This window comes from Aplidium turbinatum, chromosome 7, assembly GCF_918807975.1.
Source record: "Aplidium turbinatum chromosome 7, kaAplTurb1.1, whole genome shotgun sequence".
Lineage (NCBI taxonomy): Eukaryota > Metazoa > Chordata > Ascidiacea > Aplousobranchia > Polyclinidae > Aplidium > Aplidium turbinatum.
The window spans coordinates 26178282-26198752 of NC_137478.1; the positions used below are offsets into that span (position 1 = coordinate 26178282).

Below are 20471 nucleotides of genomic sequence, written 5' to 3' on the forward strand. Positions count from 1 at the left end.
CTAAAAAGCACATTAAAAGAACACGTGAAAACCAATTCAAATTCATGTGTCGTGTTGTTGGAAGCAATCTAGACAGAAGAAACTGACCAGGCAGTTCAATAGAGCGAAGGTCAACGACAAACAAAATACGTCACTGTAACGTAGCAATCAAATAGACAAAGCGGACGTTACATTTCAGTTTTTAGACATTTCAATCAAGAAAGTCGTCGTTGTTGACAGTGAGCGAAGTTGAATGTCAAGAAAATGGCAACAAATTCTGTAAAGGAGACAGACGTGGCAGATAAATCAAATGCCGAAGAATCAACAAATCCAGAACCCCAAACATCAAAGGTGACAACAAGATCACAATCAAAAATGCTCTACCAAGCAGAAAATGGCAGTCTGCACCCAAGCGACAGCACCAGCAAAGTTTCCAGCAAAAGCCGCTCCTCTACAATGAGCGCTAAAATTAAGAAGGCGGTAATATTAGCTCGATTGGAATCACAAAAAAGGATCTGCGAGTTGGAACAAGAGCAAGCGAAAGCAAGGGCAGAATTTGAAACAATGGTCCTAAAACAAAGTCAGCTACGTGAAGAACAAGAAAGAAAATTCCTGCAACAAGTCCAGGAAGCTAAACTAAAGGCAGAGCTCCAAGAGACAATTGCCCAACTTTCGGAAGAATCGGAAGAAGATGCTGGTGAGCGCTATAAAATGTCTAAAGACAATGTTGATATAAACGGACAATTTCAATCGAATTTAGCAACTAATGTAAACAATAATTCTGTGTATCCTATGTTATCCCAATTAACGTTGAGTGGCGTAGAAGCCAGGTCTAACATTCACGAATCTATTGTCGTTTCAAACAAAATTAATCCTTCACAAACAGTAACAAATAAATCGTTTGTGAGACATGAGCCGAGTACGTCGTATGCCCAGACCCCTGTACTAAATCAAATAAACAATAATCAATCAGTAAACTCGAAACAAATTCCAAATATTACTATCAACCCGTCCCCACTGTTGTCTGTAGAACCCCCAATCTTTGATGGAAATTCTGCTGAATACTGTGGTTTTATAGACGCATTTGATACGTTAATTGATTGTAATTTCACAGAGCCTAAACGTAAACTTTTTTATCTGTTGCAATACACCAAAGGCTCTGCGCACACTTTGGTAAAAGGGTGTCAATACATGCTTCCCCACGAAGGTTACACAAAAGCAAGAGCTTTGCTACAACAAACCTTCGGTCAAAAATTTCAAATAGCTCGCGCATGTGTTGATTCCGTCATAAACGGCCCATCTCTTCAAAATTCTAACAAGGATTCTCTAATCAAGTTCTCTTCGGAACTAACTTCCTGCATATGTACTTTGTCTGGCATGAATTACTTACAGAAAATGGACAACATGGATACCATAACAAAAATAATAAGACGCTTGCCAAGTGGCTGGTATTCTAGCTGGTTACGCGAAGTTGACGTAATTTTGCATGAAAGAAATCAAGAAATAAGCCTTTCAGATCTCTCACGGTACGTCTCGCGCAAAACGAGAGAAACGACCAATTTGGCATGCGATATTCTAAAATCTACTAAAAAACAATTCGATGATTCCAACTCCAAACGTAGGAGCAGCGTAACCTTTGCAACGCAAATAAAATCGTCGAACCATGAAAGGACATGCCATCTGTGCAGAGATAAACATTTTCTCAATCAATGCAAACAATTTCGAATGATGAATATTGACCAAAGGCTTAAATTTGTAATCGACAACAAACTCTGCAAGTGCTGTTTAAATGCTGGTCACTGGGCATATCAATGTAAAAGGAAGGACCCTTGCATAAAACTAGGATGCACTGAACGCCACACTACTCTCTTGCATCCCCCAGATGCAACACAAATCACCACAAATATCACACCTAAAGACACAACTCAAAAAATTAATATCAATCAACCTACACAAGCAATACGCAATGGGTTTGTCAACACACGAACAAATTCTCGCAGTCTGCTTCCCATAATCCCAGTAAAGGTTCGCCTGCAAGGAAGTAATCAAACTATCACTACACAAGCGTTTTTGGACAGTGGAAGTACAACATCTTTCATAACAAATGATTTGATAGAAAAGTTGCAAATTGCCGACTGTCAAGAAACTAATATTTGTACCACCACGCTAAACAACACTGGCAAACGTAACAAGGTAAAGGTGGTCACAAATGTCGAAATGTCAGATTTTGACGAAAACAAATACATTTCTCTAAGCTCTCTTTACTCCACTTTTCAAATTCCTGTTTCAAATACAGATATTCCTACCCTAGAAGACACTAAACACTTTCCAGAATTTGCAAACATCTCGATTCCCGATGTTGACGCAGAGGTAGGACTTCTTATCGGCAATGACAATCCGTACGTTCTCCAACCACAAGAAGTAATACAAGCAAAAGGTGGCTATTATGCCATCAAAACGGCCGTTGGCTGGCTAGTGAATTGTCCTAACAGCAAACAGGATCAAAGTAAAACTAAAAATTTCTTTACCAAAACTTCTACCCATCCAATGTGCGACATGTGCTTTGACGCTGTTGACTCAATTGTTAACTGTAAACCCGAATTATCTGTTCAACAAGCTCAATTCATGAAATCTGTTAACTCTAGTATCAAACTTTTGGAAGACTCGCACTACCAAACTCGACTTGCACCAATGAAGGCAATGACGATTCCTCGATTGGAGTTATCAGCTGCTACAATCTCAATTAGCTCTGAAAAAATACTACAAAGAGAGTTAAAGGTACCTTATCTTAATAAAGAGTCAATTTTTTGGACCGACAGCACAACTGTCTTGCGCTATCTCAACAACTCAAACAAAGCGTTTCATACCTTCGTCTCAAATCGAGTTCAACAGATTAAAGATGCTTCAACAATTTCCCAATGGAGATACGTTCCCACTAAATGTAATCCTGCTGATCATGCTTCAAGGGGTCTCTCAATTCCAAACTTTCTTCAATGCAATCAATGGAAAAACGGCCCTGAATTTCTATGGAAACCACAATCTCAATGGCCTAAGCAACCAAAATTTCTCGAAGTCGTGGACAATGACCCAGAAATTAAACAACCAAAGCAAACGTGTTTTGCAACCCAAAGCGAATCCCACTTTCTGGAAGATCTTTTGGGTAAGTATTCTTCTTGGTACAAGCTGAAAAGAATCGTTGCTTGGCTTTTCCGTTGTAAGCATAAATTTCTGACTTTAAGACTGACTAACCTTGCAAATAAACAAAATGCCCCAGCACACAATCTTTGCTTGTCTCCAGATGAGCTCACAAAGGCACAAGACTTTATTTTTACCTTTGTTCAGTCAAAACACTTTGCCAACGAAATCAGCCAACTGAAAGCACAAAAGCCATTAAACAACTGCAGTAGCTTAATAAAATTCGACCCTTTCTTAGAAAACAATTTACTAAGAATTGGTGGCCGCATCAAAGCTGCACCTCTCAAACACGATGCAAAACATCAAATTATCCTTCCAAATCGCTCCCAAATAGTTCCTCTCATCATTCAAGAAACGCACGACACATTTGGTCACAGTGGCAGGGAACACGTCCTGTCTGCCCTGCGCGAAAATCTATGGATTATAAAAGCCAATTCAGCAGTCCGCAAGGTTTTATCCAAATGTGTTGATTGCCGCAAAAGAAGCGGAAAACTCAGCACACAAAAAATGGCTGATCTTCCTAAAAACAGATTGACACCAGACAAACCTCCATTCACCTATGTTGGTGTAGACTATTTTGGCCCATTTATTATTAAAAAGGGTAGAACAGAACATAAAAGATACGGTGTCATTTTTACTTGCCTTGTAATAAGAGCCGTACACATTGAAATCGCAAACTCTCTTGACACTTCATCTTTTATACTCGCTCTACGACGATTCATCGCAAGAAGAGGGCAAGTAGAAGAAATTAGATCTGACAATGGTTCAAACTTTGTTGGTGGTGAACGAGAAATGAGAGAAGCCATCAAATCATGGAACAACAGTCAAATCGAAGATGCTTTAACACAGAAAAGCATCAAGTGGATCTTTAACTCTCCAAGTGCATCCCATCATGGAGGTGTGTGGGAAAGACAAATCAGATCCATTAGGAAAATCTTATCAGCTATCTGTAAAGGCCAAACTTTAACAGATGAAACGCTGACTACCTTCATGTGTGAAGTAGAAAACATTATTAACAGTCGTCCACTTACAAAATCGTCAGACGATCCTAATGACATGGAGGCTCTCACACCGAACCATTTGCTTCTTCTAAAACAGCAAATAAACCTTCCTCCAGGCTCATTCACAAACAAAAAAGAGCTTTACTCTCGAAAACGCTGGAGACAAGTCCAATACATGGCCGACGTCTTTTGGACACGGTGGGTAAAAGAGTACTTACCTTTGCTCCAGCAAAAACAAAGGTGGACCAAAAAATCTCCTAATCTGACTGTGGGGGACATAGTTTTAATCGCAGATAACACACCCCGAAACAATTGGCTCATGGGTCGCGTAATTCAAACGTTTCCCGACAAAAATGGCATTGTCCGTAGCGTTAGCGTTCAAACTAAACAGTCCTTGATTGTCAGACCAATTCAAAAGTTATGCTTGATCGTTCCTGCAAAACCAATGTAAATTTGTGCTGATTTTGTTTTCTCATGTTGTTTATACCTGTGTATTTGAACAAATGTACGAGGCCTTAAAGGGGAGGGAATGTTACTGCCAATTTTCTTAAGTTAAGCCCTCTGCGTTCATTTGTGACTCGTTTGTTAATATTTGGATTTTTTCTCTTTTGCCGACCACTGTACTAAAAAAGCCACCTGTTTTTGTTTCTCTTTTATATTGTTTGGCCTCTTTCGCATATGCGTTTGGCACCTGTGGTCTGTTTTCGTTAAATCAGTAACTTATTAGTCGACGATACAACGTCAGTTTTCATTGAATTATACAACCATTATGACCTATTCGTTTTTCAATAATTGTCAATCCTTGAGAAAGGGAATTCGTAAATTGTACTGTAAATCGATTTGTTTCATTCTACAAAATTGCTTTTCTCTGGACGGTCGCAAATTAAGAAATCTCAAAGTTACCTGTGTTTAAAAGATTGTCTAAAAAGCACATTAAAAGAACACGTGAAAACCAATTCAAATTCATGTGTCGTGTTGTTGGAAGCAATCTAGACAGAAGAAACTGACCAGGCAGTTCAATAGAGCGAAGGTCAACGACAAACAAAATACGTCACTGTAACGTAGCAATCAAATAGACAAAGCGGACGTTACAGATACCGTTAAGGATTTGTACAAGCATCTGGTGCAAAATTGCCTGGTGACAGGGGTGTGTTGAACAAAAGTGTTACCAGATACTCAATTAATCTAAATGCTATTTTTTATTAGCTCAAATGTGAAAGAAATGCTTTTACAACAAGAAAATGACAAAATAACTCTCCAAAAAAATGCAGATTAATTTCTCACCTAATAAATTTGACATAAGCCGGAATACGATAAACTATTGTGCTGTTGGTCGCTGCAATAGCTTAAAAAGTACTTCTTCATTTTCTTTGTTTCTCAATCAAGTAGTCATTTTTCTTGTGTGACTAGCTTCAGTAGGGTGCAGTCAACAGGGCCGTTTTTAGCATAATGTGACCCAGGCGCGGATCTAGGAGCTTTTTTTGGGTGGCCAGAAAATTTGAAAATGAATTAAAAAGTAAGAAAAAGATAAAACAGATAGCCTATGAAGAATCAGTGGCGTAGCCAGGAATTTGGGGGGTTTTGACGGCCGGCGGGCGAAGCCCGACGGCGTGTTCGCCAAAGGCGACACCCAGCGGCGGGGGGTCTGGGGGACCTCCCCCAGAAAATTTTGAAAAATTATTTTGAATTTGGTGCATTCTGAGAGCATTTTCAACAAAAATATGGGTATAAATATTCCTGTAAAATGGTGCTGTCCGGTGGCATAGCAAAAGGATAAGATCATGTTTTCTTCGGCATTTTTTCGGTAATAAAGCTAAGCATCTATGTTTTCTTGTTGCTAATTCCTGGCTGAGATGTTTGAATGTTTGGTATTGGCAAAACTCGCTCTTTTAATGCAGTTTCGCTTAAAATTAGGCACACTTTGTTTTAGAGACATGGAGACTGAAAGCATCATTCTCAATCTCGTGACGTCACACGCGTGCCAAAGGGGGGGTTGTAAGTCAGCTGTGGGACTAATATCAGCTGTTTAGAAGCATATCAAACCATTCAACAATTTCTCACAAAATTTCTGGGGGGCCCGGGCCCCTTGGGCCCCCCATAAATCCGCGCCTGATGTGACCCATGGCCGGCCTGATTTGTCACATTTTGCAGATTTTGATTACAGCTACTGGTAATGCTTGCCTGACATTTTTTGAGATGTTTTTACTTTTTGCGGTTTCCTAATGACATAAAACTTTTTTGTTGCCTTGGGGAAGCAGTAGCAAATGAGAAAAAGTAAATTGAAAAACGCTAAATCAGACTGTTATTGAAAAATTAGCAGTCTGACTAAAATCTTCAAAATCAAATTTTCTTAGTTTTTCAACATGTGAGGATGTTCAAACCTATTGTGTCATCTGGGAAAAAGAGTAAAGAAAGCGTAAAAATCTAATTTTTAGAAAAATTTATTTAAACGTTCTCCCAAAGTTAGAAAAACCTGGAAATTTCTGCAAAATGTGACAAATCAGGCCGTATCTTTAGGTGGCCATGTGTGACCATGGTAGCCTACCAATGAGAGGAGCCGCTCCCAAAACTTGTAATTGTAACACTTTGCACAACATAAACTAAAGACAAGGAAAAAGAAGAGTAGTTGACTCAATAAAAAAATTAAGACACTATAGGAACAATTTAGCTTCGAAAACTGCAGCATGTGTAATTTCTTTTCCGTCGCAGAGTTCCTAAAAGTACTTTGCGCTCATAAATCATCTCGAGCCTAAAAACTTTCCCTGGACCACCTCTGTCAACGCTATTGTCCGTAATTGTCTTGGCCATTTCACGAGTGTTTAATGTTGGAAAAGGCCTAATGTAGCCTACTGAATATTGAAAGAATTTTTTCACGAAAGCAAGAGTAGCCTATAGACTAATTTCTTTTTCTACAATCTCTAACAAAATTGCATAGATTTTTTGGTTTTGTTGATTTGAAATAGTCGTACCAAACCACGGCGCACGAAGAATGTGATATAACTATAGGCACCGTAGTGTAAGTTATTAAATACGGTATAAAATTTTTGCAAAAGTTTGGTTTTGAGTCTTTATCCTCGGACTGACAAAGCCTTTGATAGGTTATTCCTGGCAGCTTCGCATCCTGGTAGACAGTGGTAGAGGCTTTGAACCACTGACTCAGGGTGGTCACAGAGATTAGCAGAGTGAAGTTTCCATAGTTGTTAAAGTGTTGTTGTCTGGTCTATTATATCCAGTGACGTAACTACCCATTGGATCTTGTGGATAAATCCAGGGGCGGCACGTTGCTAGAGGGCGGCAAAATGTGATGTTTTAAAGTATAAACGAACAAAGACTTAACACTGATCTAAGTGAAGCCAAGAAATTAAACAAGTTATGCCTTTGAACCAAACTAATTTGCGACCTTTTTAGATTGTGCCTCACCATGTGGTATTTGTGACGGTTTAATGATACTCGTGCTGTTGAAGTAATGGTAGAATGTCGGTTGTAACTTGTAAGCTATAGCATTGTTCAGTCAATTTAGCTTTGCAGTTAAGTTTAGATTAGTTTTAAGTTTATTTCACTTTTGTGAGGAAACAGGAAGGGAGCGTGAAGTCATCGAGTCAACTGCCACCTTTACCATCTGTCCGTAGTAGATAAACGGGATTCCTCCATCTTCAAGTGTGAAGATGGGTTAGGTTTGAGAAAGGTTTAAAGTTTCAGGTCTGAAATAGATCACTTAGCTTAACTCAGCAAATTTGCGATTATGGTTATTGTTTTTTAACTAATGTGCTGCAGATTCCAGAACAAGATTTAAGTTGCAAATTTTTAAGTTAATTTTTGCCTATGACGAGAGTAAAAGAAAGTGAAGATTTTTTTAGAAAGAAAAAGAAAGCTAGAGAAGAGGATCTAAAAAGAATAAAGGAACCATTTTAAAGTACGTAAAAATTGCCTCTGCTAAAAAAAACAGAAGAGATTAACAGCCACAGTAAATCTCTATCTCAAGTTGAGACGGAAGAAGAAATGTAGCCTACGTCGAGCAAAACAATAACAAACTGATCATTGAAAGAAAGCCTATGAATGAAACACTTTCAGATAAAGATAAAACAGATGATATCTATTATTCTCATAACGATGTGGCTACTTGGCCAAAAACATTAACTCATATCATGAGAGTTGAGATGATCAAACTTGGGCCCGGAAGGTTTCAGAATAAAGAAGGGCCATTCAAGTCAGCAATTAGAGTAGGCTAACTAAAAAAGAAGACAAAGAATCCTTCAGCTGTCTGAGTAAGAAGTGGATTTATGTTGAACTTTCAATAAAATTAAACAAAACTGCTTTACTTCTTCTGTTGTGTGGAATTTTAATCAGCATTACGACGGTGTCAATGCGGGGGGGGGGGGGGGGGGCGGCATTTCGTGCAAAAATCCAAGGGCGGCATATTGCGTTGCTACGCCACTGATTCTATCCACTAAGTGCTGCTGAATGGACAGCAGCCCTGAAATGCGTAGCTCAAGCGCACACTTTGAGAGCCGAACCAGCGCCGCTTGATCTTGAATCGAGCGTGTAACCCAATAAATGATGACTAAAAAATGATGGACAACTAAAAAATGGTGGGTGTGAGTGTGAGAAGTGGTCATGGCATTGCGTAGTTTAAGCTATTCTTGATTGGATATTGAGTTAACACGGCCCTGGATTCTGCTTAGAAATCATTGTAGCAGGCTACGGTACGAAGAAAATTGAAACGTAGATTCCGAAAGTAGACTACCGTACTCACGATAGTAGCCTAAAGTATTGCCGTTCAAACGATCCGTTGGCTACACTATCAATGACGAGATAGGCGTAAGGTAAAGTTAGTTTTGGAGGTGCGAAAAATCTCTTGCCACATATAATTAAATGCGCCCAAATACACTGCTCTCAAAAGTCTAGTAAAATTTTAAACATTTGAGCTGGTTGGTTGGTTTTGAATCTTTATCCTCGGACTGACAAAGCCTTGATAGGTCATTTCTGGTAGTTTCGCATACTTGTACAGGCTTTTCACTCAGGGCCGGTTACCGAGATTGGCAGAGTAAACTTTTCCGACTGTAAAAGTGTTGTTGCCGGAGAATTATTCCATTCTCTAGGCTAGGTGCCGCCGAATGGAGAGCAGTCCTGAAATGCGTTGCTCAAGCGCACAGTCCGAGAGTCGAACTTGCGCCGCGTGATCTTGAGCCGGGCACGTAACCACTGAGCTAACGGAAGCTATAAAAATCAAAAATAAGTTTAATCTTAATAAAGTTTTAGAAACATGCTGAAAGTTCTTCCCCAAACTTTTATCAATTTTGCCAAATTTTCGACTAGGCCTAATTGAATAGTTTGAGGGTTCAGTTCTTTTAATTTGACATTTGCATAAATATTATTTAAACAAAAGACCAAAAATAAGCCCAATTTTAATAAAATTTTTGAAACATACTGAAAGTTTTTGCCCAAATTTTTATCAAACTTTCGAATAATTAATAGTTTAGGAGTGCGGTTGCACTTTATTTGACGTTTGCATAATTATCATTTGAGCAAAAAATCAAAAATAAGTTCAATCTTAATGAAATTTTTAAAACATGCTAAAAGTTCTTGCTCAAGTTTTTATCAAATTTGCCTAATTTTTTGACTAATGACAAGTTTAGGGGTGCATTTGCATCCCCTGCACCCGTGACTTTTACGCCTATGCATGATGACATCTGTAGTCTACTCTTGTGCTTATGTGTATTTTCATTGACTTTCGACATGCATCATGTGGTCTATGCACATTAGGAGCAAATAATAATAATCGTGTTTTTATTTGCACCAAAAGCAATAACATACAGTACACTGCGATCACAGATGCGATACAACAGACGACAGGAAGCAGCGAAGTGACATATAGTCCTCGAGTCAGCTGCTCCCCTTATATTGGCCATTACCCATTAGACTAAGTGTCTTTGCCGCGACACAGCCGCGTGCTCTGGAGCGGTGTCGAACCCACGTCCTCGCGCAGACGTTCTCACCACTCGGCTATGCAGCCGACTAGCAAATATATAGTCTAGGCTGCAGAACTTCGCAAACTTCCGTTTTAGAGCACCTAGTGGAAAGGGGCGGATTTACCTAAGGCGCCGGGGCGCCGCGGCTCCCCCTAAGATTCCAATTTATTTTTTTATGTCTGCATTCAAATTTCCTTTTTATGCTATACTTTAAATTGTAGATTTCCATTTTACTAACGTAAAACAATGCGTGATGTTTAACCTCGGCAAGTAGACCTACTGACCGCTAATAACCTTTTATTGTGTGCGTAACAATGACCTTTTATCACCTGTTTAAAATAATAGGTTCCTCAATTCAAAAATAATATGAAAGAATTTATGAAAGAACAAAAATTATATGAAAGGTTGTTCCATACTTCTTTGGCGCCACCTAAAATTTTGCCCTAAATCCGCCACTGCTAGTGGATAGATTAATTTACGTGCACCCTGAGTAGTGTTTGCCTGGTTTGGCAGATACAATAATTCTTTGGCAGGTTGACAGAGTTTTGGAAATGTTAGTAATTTGGCAATGTTGAAACTTTTGAAGAGGATCGGTAAATTAATTTTTTTAAATCCAAATTTAAGTAAACAAAACGAGTCATTTTAAATCTGTCAGCCTATATAGCAGGGGTCGGCAAACTTTCTGTACTACTGGGCCAAATCTACAAACTTCCGGTAACGTGCGGGCCGCATAAATTTCAACCTATAAACATTAAACAATCGTCACATTATCCTTAAAATCATGTCGCACCTGCAACTCCTATTCCTGTGTCTATTGCACAATGAGACGTGTTTGTTGCCGTTTTATATTTATTATCAAACACGTATTAAAACGCAATGCATTGTTTTTATTTACTTATCATTTATCAATGTGAAGGATGATGTTGTTTCTGTGTCATGGCCAAGGTGTTTAAATCAACTGGCAACTTTGTTGATGATATTTGCAATACGTCATTCAAATGACGATCTGACAGGCGAGTGCGAAGTTTATTCTTTGCGTAATTCATTTTTCAATTTTGAGAGATTTTGTAGCGTACATGGGAGTTACCGAGTAATGTCGGGAGACATGTTAAAGAGCTTTTTGTTATGATATAAAATAAATTCATGCGTAGATAATGATGAAACTTTGTGAAGAGAGGGGCGTTGTTTCCACAAAGATAAGAGTTAAACTGACTGGTAAAGCGGTGGTCGAATATCATTGTGGCAGAATTAGTGGTGCGACACTGACGAGCCCAGCCTCATGGGCAAAACACGGTGCCTATCGCTGTCAATTCTTGCTACAAATCGGCTGCCGAGAAACATGAAACTTTAGTTGATGCACTAAAAGTAAGATCGTTCGAGGGCCGCAAAAAGTTTGTCCGCGGGCCGCATTTGGCCCGCGGGCCGCAGTTTGCCGACCCCTGCTATATAGTATTAGCCTAGGCCTATATGTTTTAAGGTTTCTTTTTGTTAGCCTACACCCTACAGAACAACCTTTTTGGTCAAGTAAATTCAATATCTAGCTGTTGCATTTTTTTTCTTCAGATGGAGCTAAATTTTAGCATTACTATTCCTGATGAAGGCACTCGAGACCCTATAGGTCACGTTTGTTATTTGGTAAATACTTGTGAATGCCCTTTTTAGTAGGCTAGTAGGCTTTTGTATGTTTGTGGGTTTAAAAATACATCTATTTTATTGCTAATTATTTATTTTCTTGCTGTACAAAGTGAAAAGATTGTTTTGTTATTTAGATTGCTTAGTTTGATGGCCATGCCAATTCTTGACACCATATGACTTTTGCCTATGACTCGTAACTTTTGTATGTTTAAAAATACATTAGGCTACATAGGCTATACACAACAATTACATATAATAAATACATCTTCTAAACGAAGCAATTAGAAAAAGAATTGGAGTGCAGGATAGATGGGCAAACGATTTAGCAAAACAATTCGAGTGATCAGCACCTTTGAGGGGATTGGCAGGACAACTAGGCTACATCAATTGGTTATTTAGCCTAGCCTAGGGGAAGGTATGGACCCATGACCATACCTGACCCATGAACCACCCCTTTCCAAATTCGAATAAAACCTCTTAGTAGATTTTTTATATAATTTTTTAAATAAGTTGCATTTAGTTCAATTGTATTTCTTGGAAAGTTCTGGATGGAATCTTTTAAAATTTTGCAAGTTAGAGGGTGGGGTGTGATTTTGAGGTGTTTTAGTAAAATTTCTCGTTTGTGTTTGGAGCTTTACAGAAACTTAAATACAGCTGGCATCGAGATATAAAATTCAGAAATTGTAATGGGCTATATGGTGCAGGGTTTAATACAGTTCATTTAGACTTTACTTCATTCTAATTAAGTAAAGCTAAGATGGAACTTTGTCACCAACAGTTCTGACCGATGATCCACCAATAAACATGTTTCATTTATTTTTTATTTTAGAAATTATTGTGTAGGCCTACTGTAAGTAGAGTGTAAAGTATTTTAAAATGACTAGCGAAGCTGGTGATGCCTTATCAATTGTTTTTGTCCTCTCCCTACCACTTGCAGGAACGACAAAACAAACAGTCGACATTAAAAAGTTTTGAACCAACTTTTCGCAGTTTCATATTGCTTAATTTATTTTTGCAAACTGTTAGCAGTGTGCGCATTTGACAGTGTATTTATTGTATCATAAAAGTTTGCTCTAAACATCTTTAAGGTCAAACTTATCAGAGTGGCTCAAGGGTCCATACCGGTGGTTCAAGGGTCCAAACGCGTTTGCACCCTTGAACCACTCTGATCACCGTCAATGTTGTCAAATATTTTTGTTGATCCTTTAATTATATGTGGTTGAACTTTTTACACAATATACTGAAGTGATCACACTATGTTGTGTGGAAGTTTCGTCATCATAGAGTGATTGGTTAATCAACTATAGCTTTTAATGTGAAAAAGTGGCTCATCAGTCCATACCTTCCCTTACTCATTGAAGGTAGGCTATGGGGGAAGGAAAGAGGTGCAGGGGAAGAAGGAGCCGAACTTGGGGAGAGGATACAAAACAGTGGACAGACTTGTCAAGTTTCGGAGAAGCAAAAAGAGTAGCGGAAAAACGTAACGTGTGAAAGCAATTGACAGCCAATCTTCGTCTCGGAGACGGCACATGATGATGATGAACTATCAAATAACATCAAAAAAGTGCGTGCTTGATTGTTGCTAATTGTAAGCAGCAAGATTGTAGGCCCATGTCTCATCAAAGTCAAATATCACCGCTACATTATAAGCTTAAAATTTACTGCATGATGTTGCTAAACTTCCAGTAAAGGGTGTTTGAACCGAAACTAATTCTCTTCGAGGAAAAAGAAAAGTTGTGGAAAACAAATAGTTTTTGCAAAACTTCACGAAGAAAAGATAATTCAAAATAAGCTACAATAAAATGGAGCAGAACAAGAAATTTTACAGGAAAGTTTCAAATTTGGTTTGTTTCAATTTGTAACCTACTATTTCAAGCCTAGGGTAGGCTATGGAATACTGAATTTGAATTTTTCCGTGATCTACTGTAGCCTAGCCTAATATAGGCCAGCTATGATTAAAAAATTTCGAAAGAATTATTTCTGATTGTTTTGCGAAGTTTTTATCGGCTACACATAACCACAATGGTGTGGCACCACCTCAGTGGCTGAGTGGTTTCGCCTTCGGTTCTAGTGCTGGCAGCTCTGAGTTCGATTCCAGGTCGGGTCAAACCGAAGACTATAAAAGCAGTAGCCTACCAATTGTGTTCTTTCCTGCATAAAAAAGGTGAATCCCATACTTGATTCAAGCATCGGGGGATGAGAAAATAAGGTTCTCATTGTACTAAGCCTTCGGCACTAAAACGAGAGTAGGGTGGCCAGTTCCTTTCTCTTGGCCGCCTTACTCTCGCCCATCCAATTTATTACACCCTGGGTAGAGGTGAGCGATGTTTGTCAACAACCAGCATAACTGCATAAGCCGGGAGTTGAACCAGGTTTGCATAATTGGAAAGCCAACGCCATCCGTTGCGCCATCCCACCGCTTTCTTTCTTGCATAAATAGAGTACAGTAATAAAAATTGGTCTTAAATTAAAAATGAGCCCTGCCGCTTGGACTTTAGCAGTTGTACAGCGACAATAAACAAACCATAACATAATTACAGAATTACAATTGTATGGCAACCCAACCATAGTTGAACTTTTGTGGAACGGCGTCTTTACTCTTTAGGACGGTCATCAATGAGATCTTTACCGACCAATAAGAGAGCGAAGTAACAAGTTCCGCCTCTCACCAATTTCTTATCCAATGAAAACCGTCTAAGCGATGAACATTGAGAAACAAAAGGATCCTTTTTTCATTCATTGCGTATCCTTTTTGAGTATTCACTCAACTTCACTATCAGCTTTCATCTCAGCGGAATGCCGCTCGAGCAGAACTGGTGAGTCATGAGTGAGTGAGCCCTGCTCTTGCAGCAGGGTTCATTTGCATTGCAATTGATGTTAGCAAAGAAGGGTTGGAACGTGATACTGTTTTGCTGTATCAAAGAAATTACAATCCATGAGTGTAAAAAGCGAGGTAGTCCATGAAATATTTACGATGTTTCGTCGTTTGTGTTTGCTAGGCTAGATTTACTAGCTAAATTTGTCAAAAACACCACTATTGTGTGCAGTGGCGTACGCAGGATTTTGTCAAGGGGGGAGCCATGGCCATTGAGAGTAGCGTAGCCAGAAATTTTTAAAGGGGGGGTTTTGACGACCGGCGGGCAAAGCCCGACGGCTTTTTCGCTTAAGACGACACCCAGCGGCGTGGGGTCTGGGTGCCTCCCCCAGAAAATTTTGAAAAATTACTTTGAATTTGGTGCATTCTGAGAGCATTTTCAAGAAAAATGTGGGTATGAATATTCCTGTAAAATGGTGCTGTCAGGTGGCATAGCAAAAAGATAAGATCATGTTTTCTTGGGCATATTTCGGAAATAAAGCTAAGTCTCTATGTTTTCTTGTTAATTCCTGACTGAGATGTTTGAATGTTTGGTATTGGCAAAACTTGCTCTTGTAATGCAGTTTCGTTTAAAATTAGGCAAGTTTTTTTAGACTGAAAGCATCATTCCCAAGCATAAAGAGACTGAAAGCATCATTCTCAATATCGTGACGCCACACGCGTGCCAAAGTGAGGTTGTAACCCCCAACCCCCCCCCTTGGCTACGCCACTGGTCATTGATATCTCAGACTACTTCATGATATCCCAGTATAGTTTTAGTTTAGACTTTATCCAATCCTCTCTCACTAATCACTATAATAGGCTTACAGAACACTATGCCACATTGGCATACCTGGGGTGGGGTAGGTGGATTGGGCCATGTACCGTATTTCGTATTGGCTTAGTCTATAAAACAACAGTGTTACAGTAATTGCTTTGACAGAGCAATGCAAAACATATTAAATGCCTTAATCTACGTCGTTAACTACTAAAACATTTTAAGGGGGGGGGGGGGCATGGCCCAATGGTCCCCCTGTGTACGCCACTGATTGTGTGTGCACTGCACATTGCGTGTCCTCAGGGTATAGGATGGAATGAGGCAGCAGTGGCCGAGTGGTTAGCGCGTTGGGCTCGCAGTCAAGAGCCTGCATGTTCGACTCCAGCCACCGCACTTGCTGTTGTTTCTCTGGGCAAGAAACTTCACGATAATTGCTTCTAGCCAGTGATCGATTTCGAGTAATGGGTAGTACTAAATTGAAGTCATAAGTAGAGTAGACAACCGGAAACAGACATTGCCGTTGACCGCAGCGTGGGTCAGGTGTACGTCGGAAGGCGTACACCGATGCATAGCGCTCAAGTCCGCTTTCGCGCAATGCAGGATAAAGATAAAACAAACAAACAAACAAAATGATTGGAAGATAACTTTCTAGCAATGTTTCATTTGCCAAGTAGTGGATCCAGGGACTCAGGGAGTGCTTGGCTGAGTGTCCCCAACTTCAAAAGCAGAAATGCAAGTTTATCGAAGTTTTTTTTTCAAAGTTATTTACTTGCTCCATCATATTGAGTATATGTTAACCTCACCAACATCATGATGGTGTGAATATTCTAAGTCAGTGGCACATTTATAACAAGAGTGAGTAAAATTAGCCATCTTATTTGCAAAAAGCTGACAAATTTTGCTAAAATTAAAGCTGCTATTTTTGGAGCTACAGTATACAATTCTTGTCTTCAGATGTATAAAGTTATCCTCTTTTAGAACTGTCCTCATGTTTCCTCAATCAACTAAGGTACAGTAGTACTAATAAAAGTTGAAATTTATAAAAAAATGATTCATTTGTATTGTCATTAAAAATGGATTATTATGGTAGGCCTAGGCTACTTAAATGCTTAATAATTAGAGTGTGTGTCTTAAGCCAATAGGTTTTTGAAGCCCCAACTATTCTAGCCTACTTAAAAAATGATTCAAATAAGGTGAAATGTGTCAATTACTCAATTCATATGACTATGATTTCAGACCCTGCCTTATTTTATGATTTTTCCTACCTCACTTTCATTGCCCTTTTTTTTTAAGATTTGGTTTTAACAGAACTCAGTGCCACCTCACTTTTCAGATTCACTAATATTGGCAAGTAGTTTCTAAAAAGTTTTTTATTTTGATGTCCATCTTTGCACCTCGATATTCACGATACTTCCCCTGTAGTTCATTTATTCAAACACACTGTACCGCTCTTGCAAAGCACTATTTGTGGCCCTCAAAGCCATGTGTAAATCGGATGTAGCTCTTTGCTAAGAAAACGTTGGGCAATCATTCACTAAACTGCGACCACTTTTGGAGTGCTGCATTAGACTGCAGGGGACTCTACCTTCTACTTTAATTATGAATTGAATATATATATCAAACTAACATCAATATCATAAAATCAGTAAAGATTTTATTATTATTGTTTTATCTAACACAAGTAATTCAACAAGATAAATGTAACTGTTCACACTTGTTAACAAGTCCATCAATATTAAATGCAAGAGTTTACTTGTTGAAATTTTAATCAATGCCTTCAAATTTATGTCATTTAAAAAATTGTTTATATTTGTGCTAGAAAAAAAATGAAAACCTTTTCATGCAAAATTTTTCGAGGTGAGAAATTTGTCAGACAATAAAAATTTATAAAATTTGGTTGGTAATTTAGTACCGGTATATGACAGTGAAGTTGATCAGTCAAGTGTGTGTATAGTTTAATTCCATATCAGTGAATTCAAGCACATTTAACTAGGGTAAGATATCATACTTTGTAGTTCAAGCTCAACTTTCTTCATGTTGCGAAACCTTGTGAATATTTCATGAATTTTTCTGTGAAGGACTGAAAGTGCTAAGGTGAACCATATGCAGGTTCAGGGCTGCTAGTAGTAGATTAAGTAAAGATGTAGCTAGAACATATCATGTTTAAACCTGTCATGAGAAGTAGTGTTTGAGGAATGCTATTTGCTAACCATGCATAGGGTGACCATTTTTTTGGGTGTTTATATTTTTTAGAAAGTTTCAAACACATGCCTGATTTGCACAGTGACTCTTAATATCTATTCGTTTATTTTGATATAATCAGAACAGCTATTGAGCAAACTGTAAACCTATTATTTGTTTGAAGCTTGCTGGAAAAAGTGATACCCAAAAAAATGGCACGCCACTGAGGTAATGTCATTTATAATTTTATAACCATATACACCTGAGCTTAATATTTTCAATGCATTTATGATTAAATGTAACAATAAATGCTATCAATACTACAAAAAGTGCTCAATGCCAAACAACTGTTGTGACATTCACTGCATGATTTTTCCGGAATGGCCCGTTTCGGTGAGTCCGATTCGATGAGTCCGATTCGGTGAGTCTGATTCGGTGAGTCCACGGCCTACTAGAACACGGCCAAATATGTTGCTATTTGAGGAAATTTCTAAGAGTCTGAATTGTTACAATTATAGCTATGACCAACCTGTCATCTTCCCATTTCCAGAAGTAAGTAAAATAAGCAATATTTGTACCTAGACATATGTTTGGCTTGTTTAACCGGAGATTAGGTATGTATGTAAAGCACAACTTATGCAATAACAATGTGAAATATGTAAGATTTTCCAACCGCAGCCTGGAGGTAGTATCGTTTGGTGTGTCGCTTTTGGTGAAATTGCATTTTCCATTTAAAATATCAAGGATTTTTTGTGAATTCTATGTTGTAAGCTGTTTGTTTGATGTGCTAATTTAAATTTTAGTTCGTTTCGTTTTCCACCAAGTGTAATTTTGCAAGTAACATGTGGCTATTGGCAAAAAATCCTGCTATACAAAAAACCTAACGACTGTATGATGAGACTACCTCCAGGATGTAGTTGGAGAATTTTACATTATTATTGCATAAGTTGTGCTTAACATACATATCTAATCTGTGGAAAAACAAGCCAAAAATATGTCTAGATGCAAATATTGCTCATTTTACTTACTTTTGGAAATGGGAAGATTATATGTTTGTCATAGCTATGATTGTAACAATTCAGACTCTTAGAAATTTCCTCAAATAGCAACATATTTGGCCGTGTTCTAGTAGGCCGTGGTGAGTCCGATCCCTATTCGGTGATTTTTTCAAATTTTTTTTTATATTATTGGGTAACGTTGCCTAATTATCATTGCCGTTTTAGGGTTAGGGGTTAGGAGTTAGGGTTAGAGGTTAGGAGACTCACCGAATCGGACTCACCGAATAGTAGCAGACCCTGATTTTTCATTTGTTGGTTGCATAATAATTTTCAGGTTAAAAAATATAGGCTTGTTAGCCTAAAAATGTTAACTATTTGTTTGTAAAATCTTGACAAAAATTGTCACGTAACCATCTTCATGAATTTGTAATGTAAGTTTGAGCATTGCATGTTACTTGTAGTTGCAAATGGTGTTATTGACATTATATAGTTATTATCTTGTTCAAACACCATTCGCCATGTAATTTTGCCAAGTTTTAATTTCTTTGGATTTGCAAAGACATTGTATTTAGGAATAAAATGGTTGAAACGCCTGGTTACTCTAATCAAAAAATAAACTGCCCAAAATGTAGATATATATATGCTAAACTCATGTTCAGCAAGCAGACGTTTCGAAAACTATACTGTCTTCATCTTCAGTGTGATACAATTGTCACATTGTATGTCACCCTCAGATAATTTGTTTTTTATTATTTTGAACATTATTGTACATTGTGGCCAAGCTTACTAAAAGTACAAAGAATTTGAGTAAAAGATATGCATTTGCACTTCTTGGAAAAGAAGCACTGTTATGGATAAGCTGGAAAGTCTACTACTGCACTTTGTAAAATTGATTAATTAATTGTCATCTAACTAAGCGTTTCAAGAAATAAAAGGTTGATATTAATTGGCAATTAAAGTATGTGTTCTTGGGAAAGTACTAAATTAGTTGATGCTTTCATAATGTGTCACCAGCCAGCTAATCAGTTTTGTATGTTGACTCAATGTCAGCATACAAAAAACTGATTTGCAGGCAGTGTTGAACAACAAAGGTTTGCTCATTATTATCATTTATACTGTGGCAATGTGGCATGCCCATTACTTTGTGCAGATACATAATTGCTTTTATGGTCAATTTGTGAAATTTATTTGTTGCATCAAAAAGGTCACCTGATATGTGCAATGCTAGTGCTATTAATATTTCACAAAAGATAAATGGATTAGCTTTTGGAAGATAATTTTTGGAACTGAGCTTTTAAACTTTTAGTAATTCAGTTCCATTGTCGTGATCACGCATTCTATTTAAATCTCTCAAAGTAGTAGTTGTGCAAGCATATGGGGCAATTACTACTGGCTGTGAATGCATTGCACAGCAACAGGAAACTGTTGCAAAGCATTGTGCACCATCAAGCCTGCAAAGCATGGTTATGCAACCATACTTCCCGCTAGGCATCTTTTCATATTTTGTCCAATACTGAGCATGCATTAGTATTTATTTTGAAGACAGTGACTTTGGATAGGATACTGTGTAAATATCTCTGCACAAAGTATATAACATAATAGTTTTAATACCCATTCTATTATCTGCTGTTTAGAGGTTCATTCTTCGAAATTAGCATATTTTTACTTCGGCAAAAACGTTGCCGAGGCCAAACGGCAAAAGTTGAAATTGCCTCGGCAATTGCTGTGAACATTTATTACAAAAATATTGTACCAAAACATGTAAAACGAGAAGCGAAAAATATACTAGAGTAGCCTATCACGATCGCATTGTTTGATTTATTGTGATGTATTAAAAGTAGCGATAAAGCGAGCAACGCTGTTACGGTAATTCACGTTAAA

General features: G+C 38.1%; 1 protein-coding gene across 1 annotated transcript; it reads left to right on the plus strand.

Annotated features, from left to right (window-relative positions):
* Nucleotides 1-243: 243 nt before the first annotated feature.
* On the plus strand, nucleotides 244-4626 carry LOC145773887 (uncharacterized). The gene has a single exon (XM_082585009.1). The coding sequence runs from the start codon at nucleotides 244-246 to the stop codon at nucleotides 4624-4626; it is 4383 nt and encodes a 1460-aa protein (XP_082441135.1).
* The last annotated feature ends 15845 nt before the right edge of the window (nucleotides 4627-20471 follow it).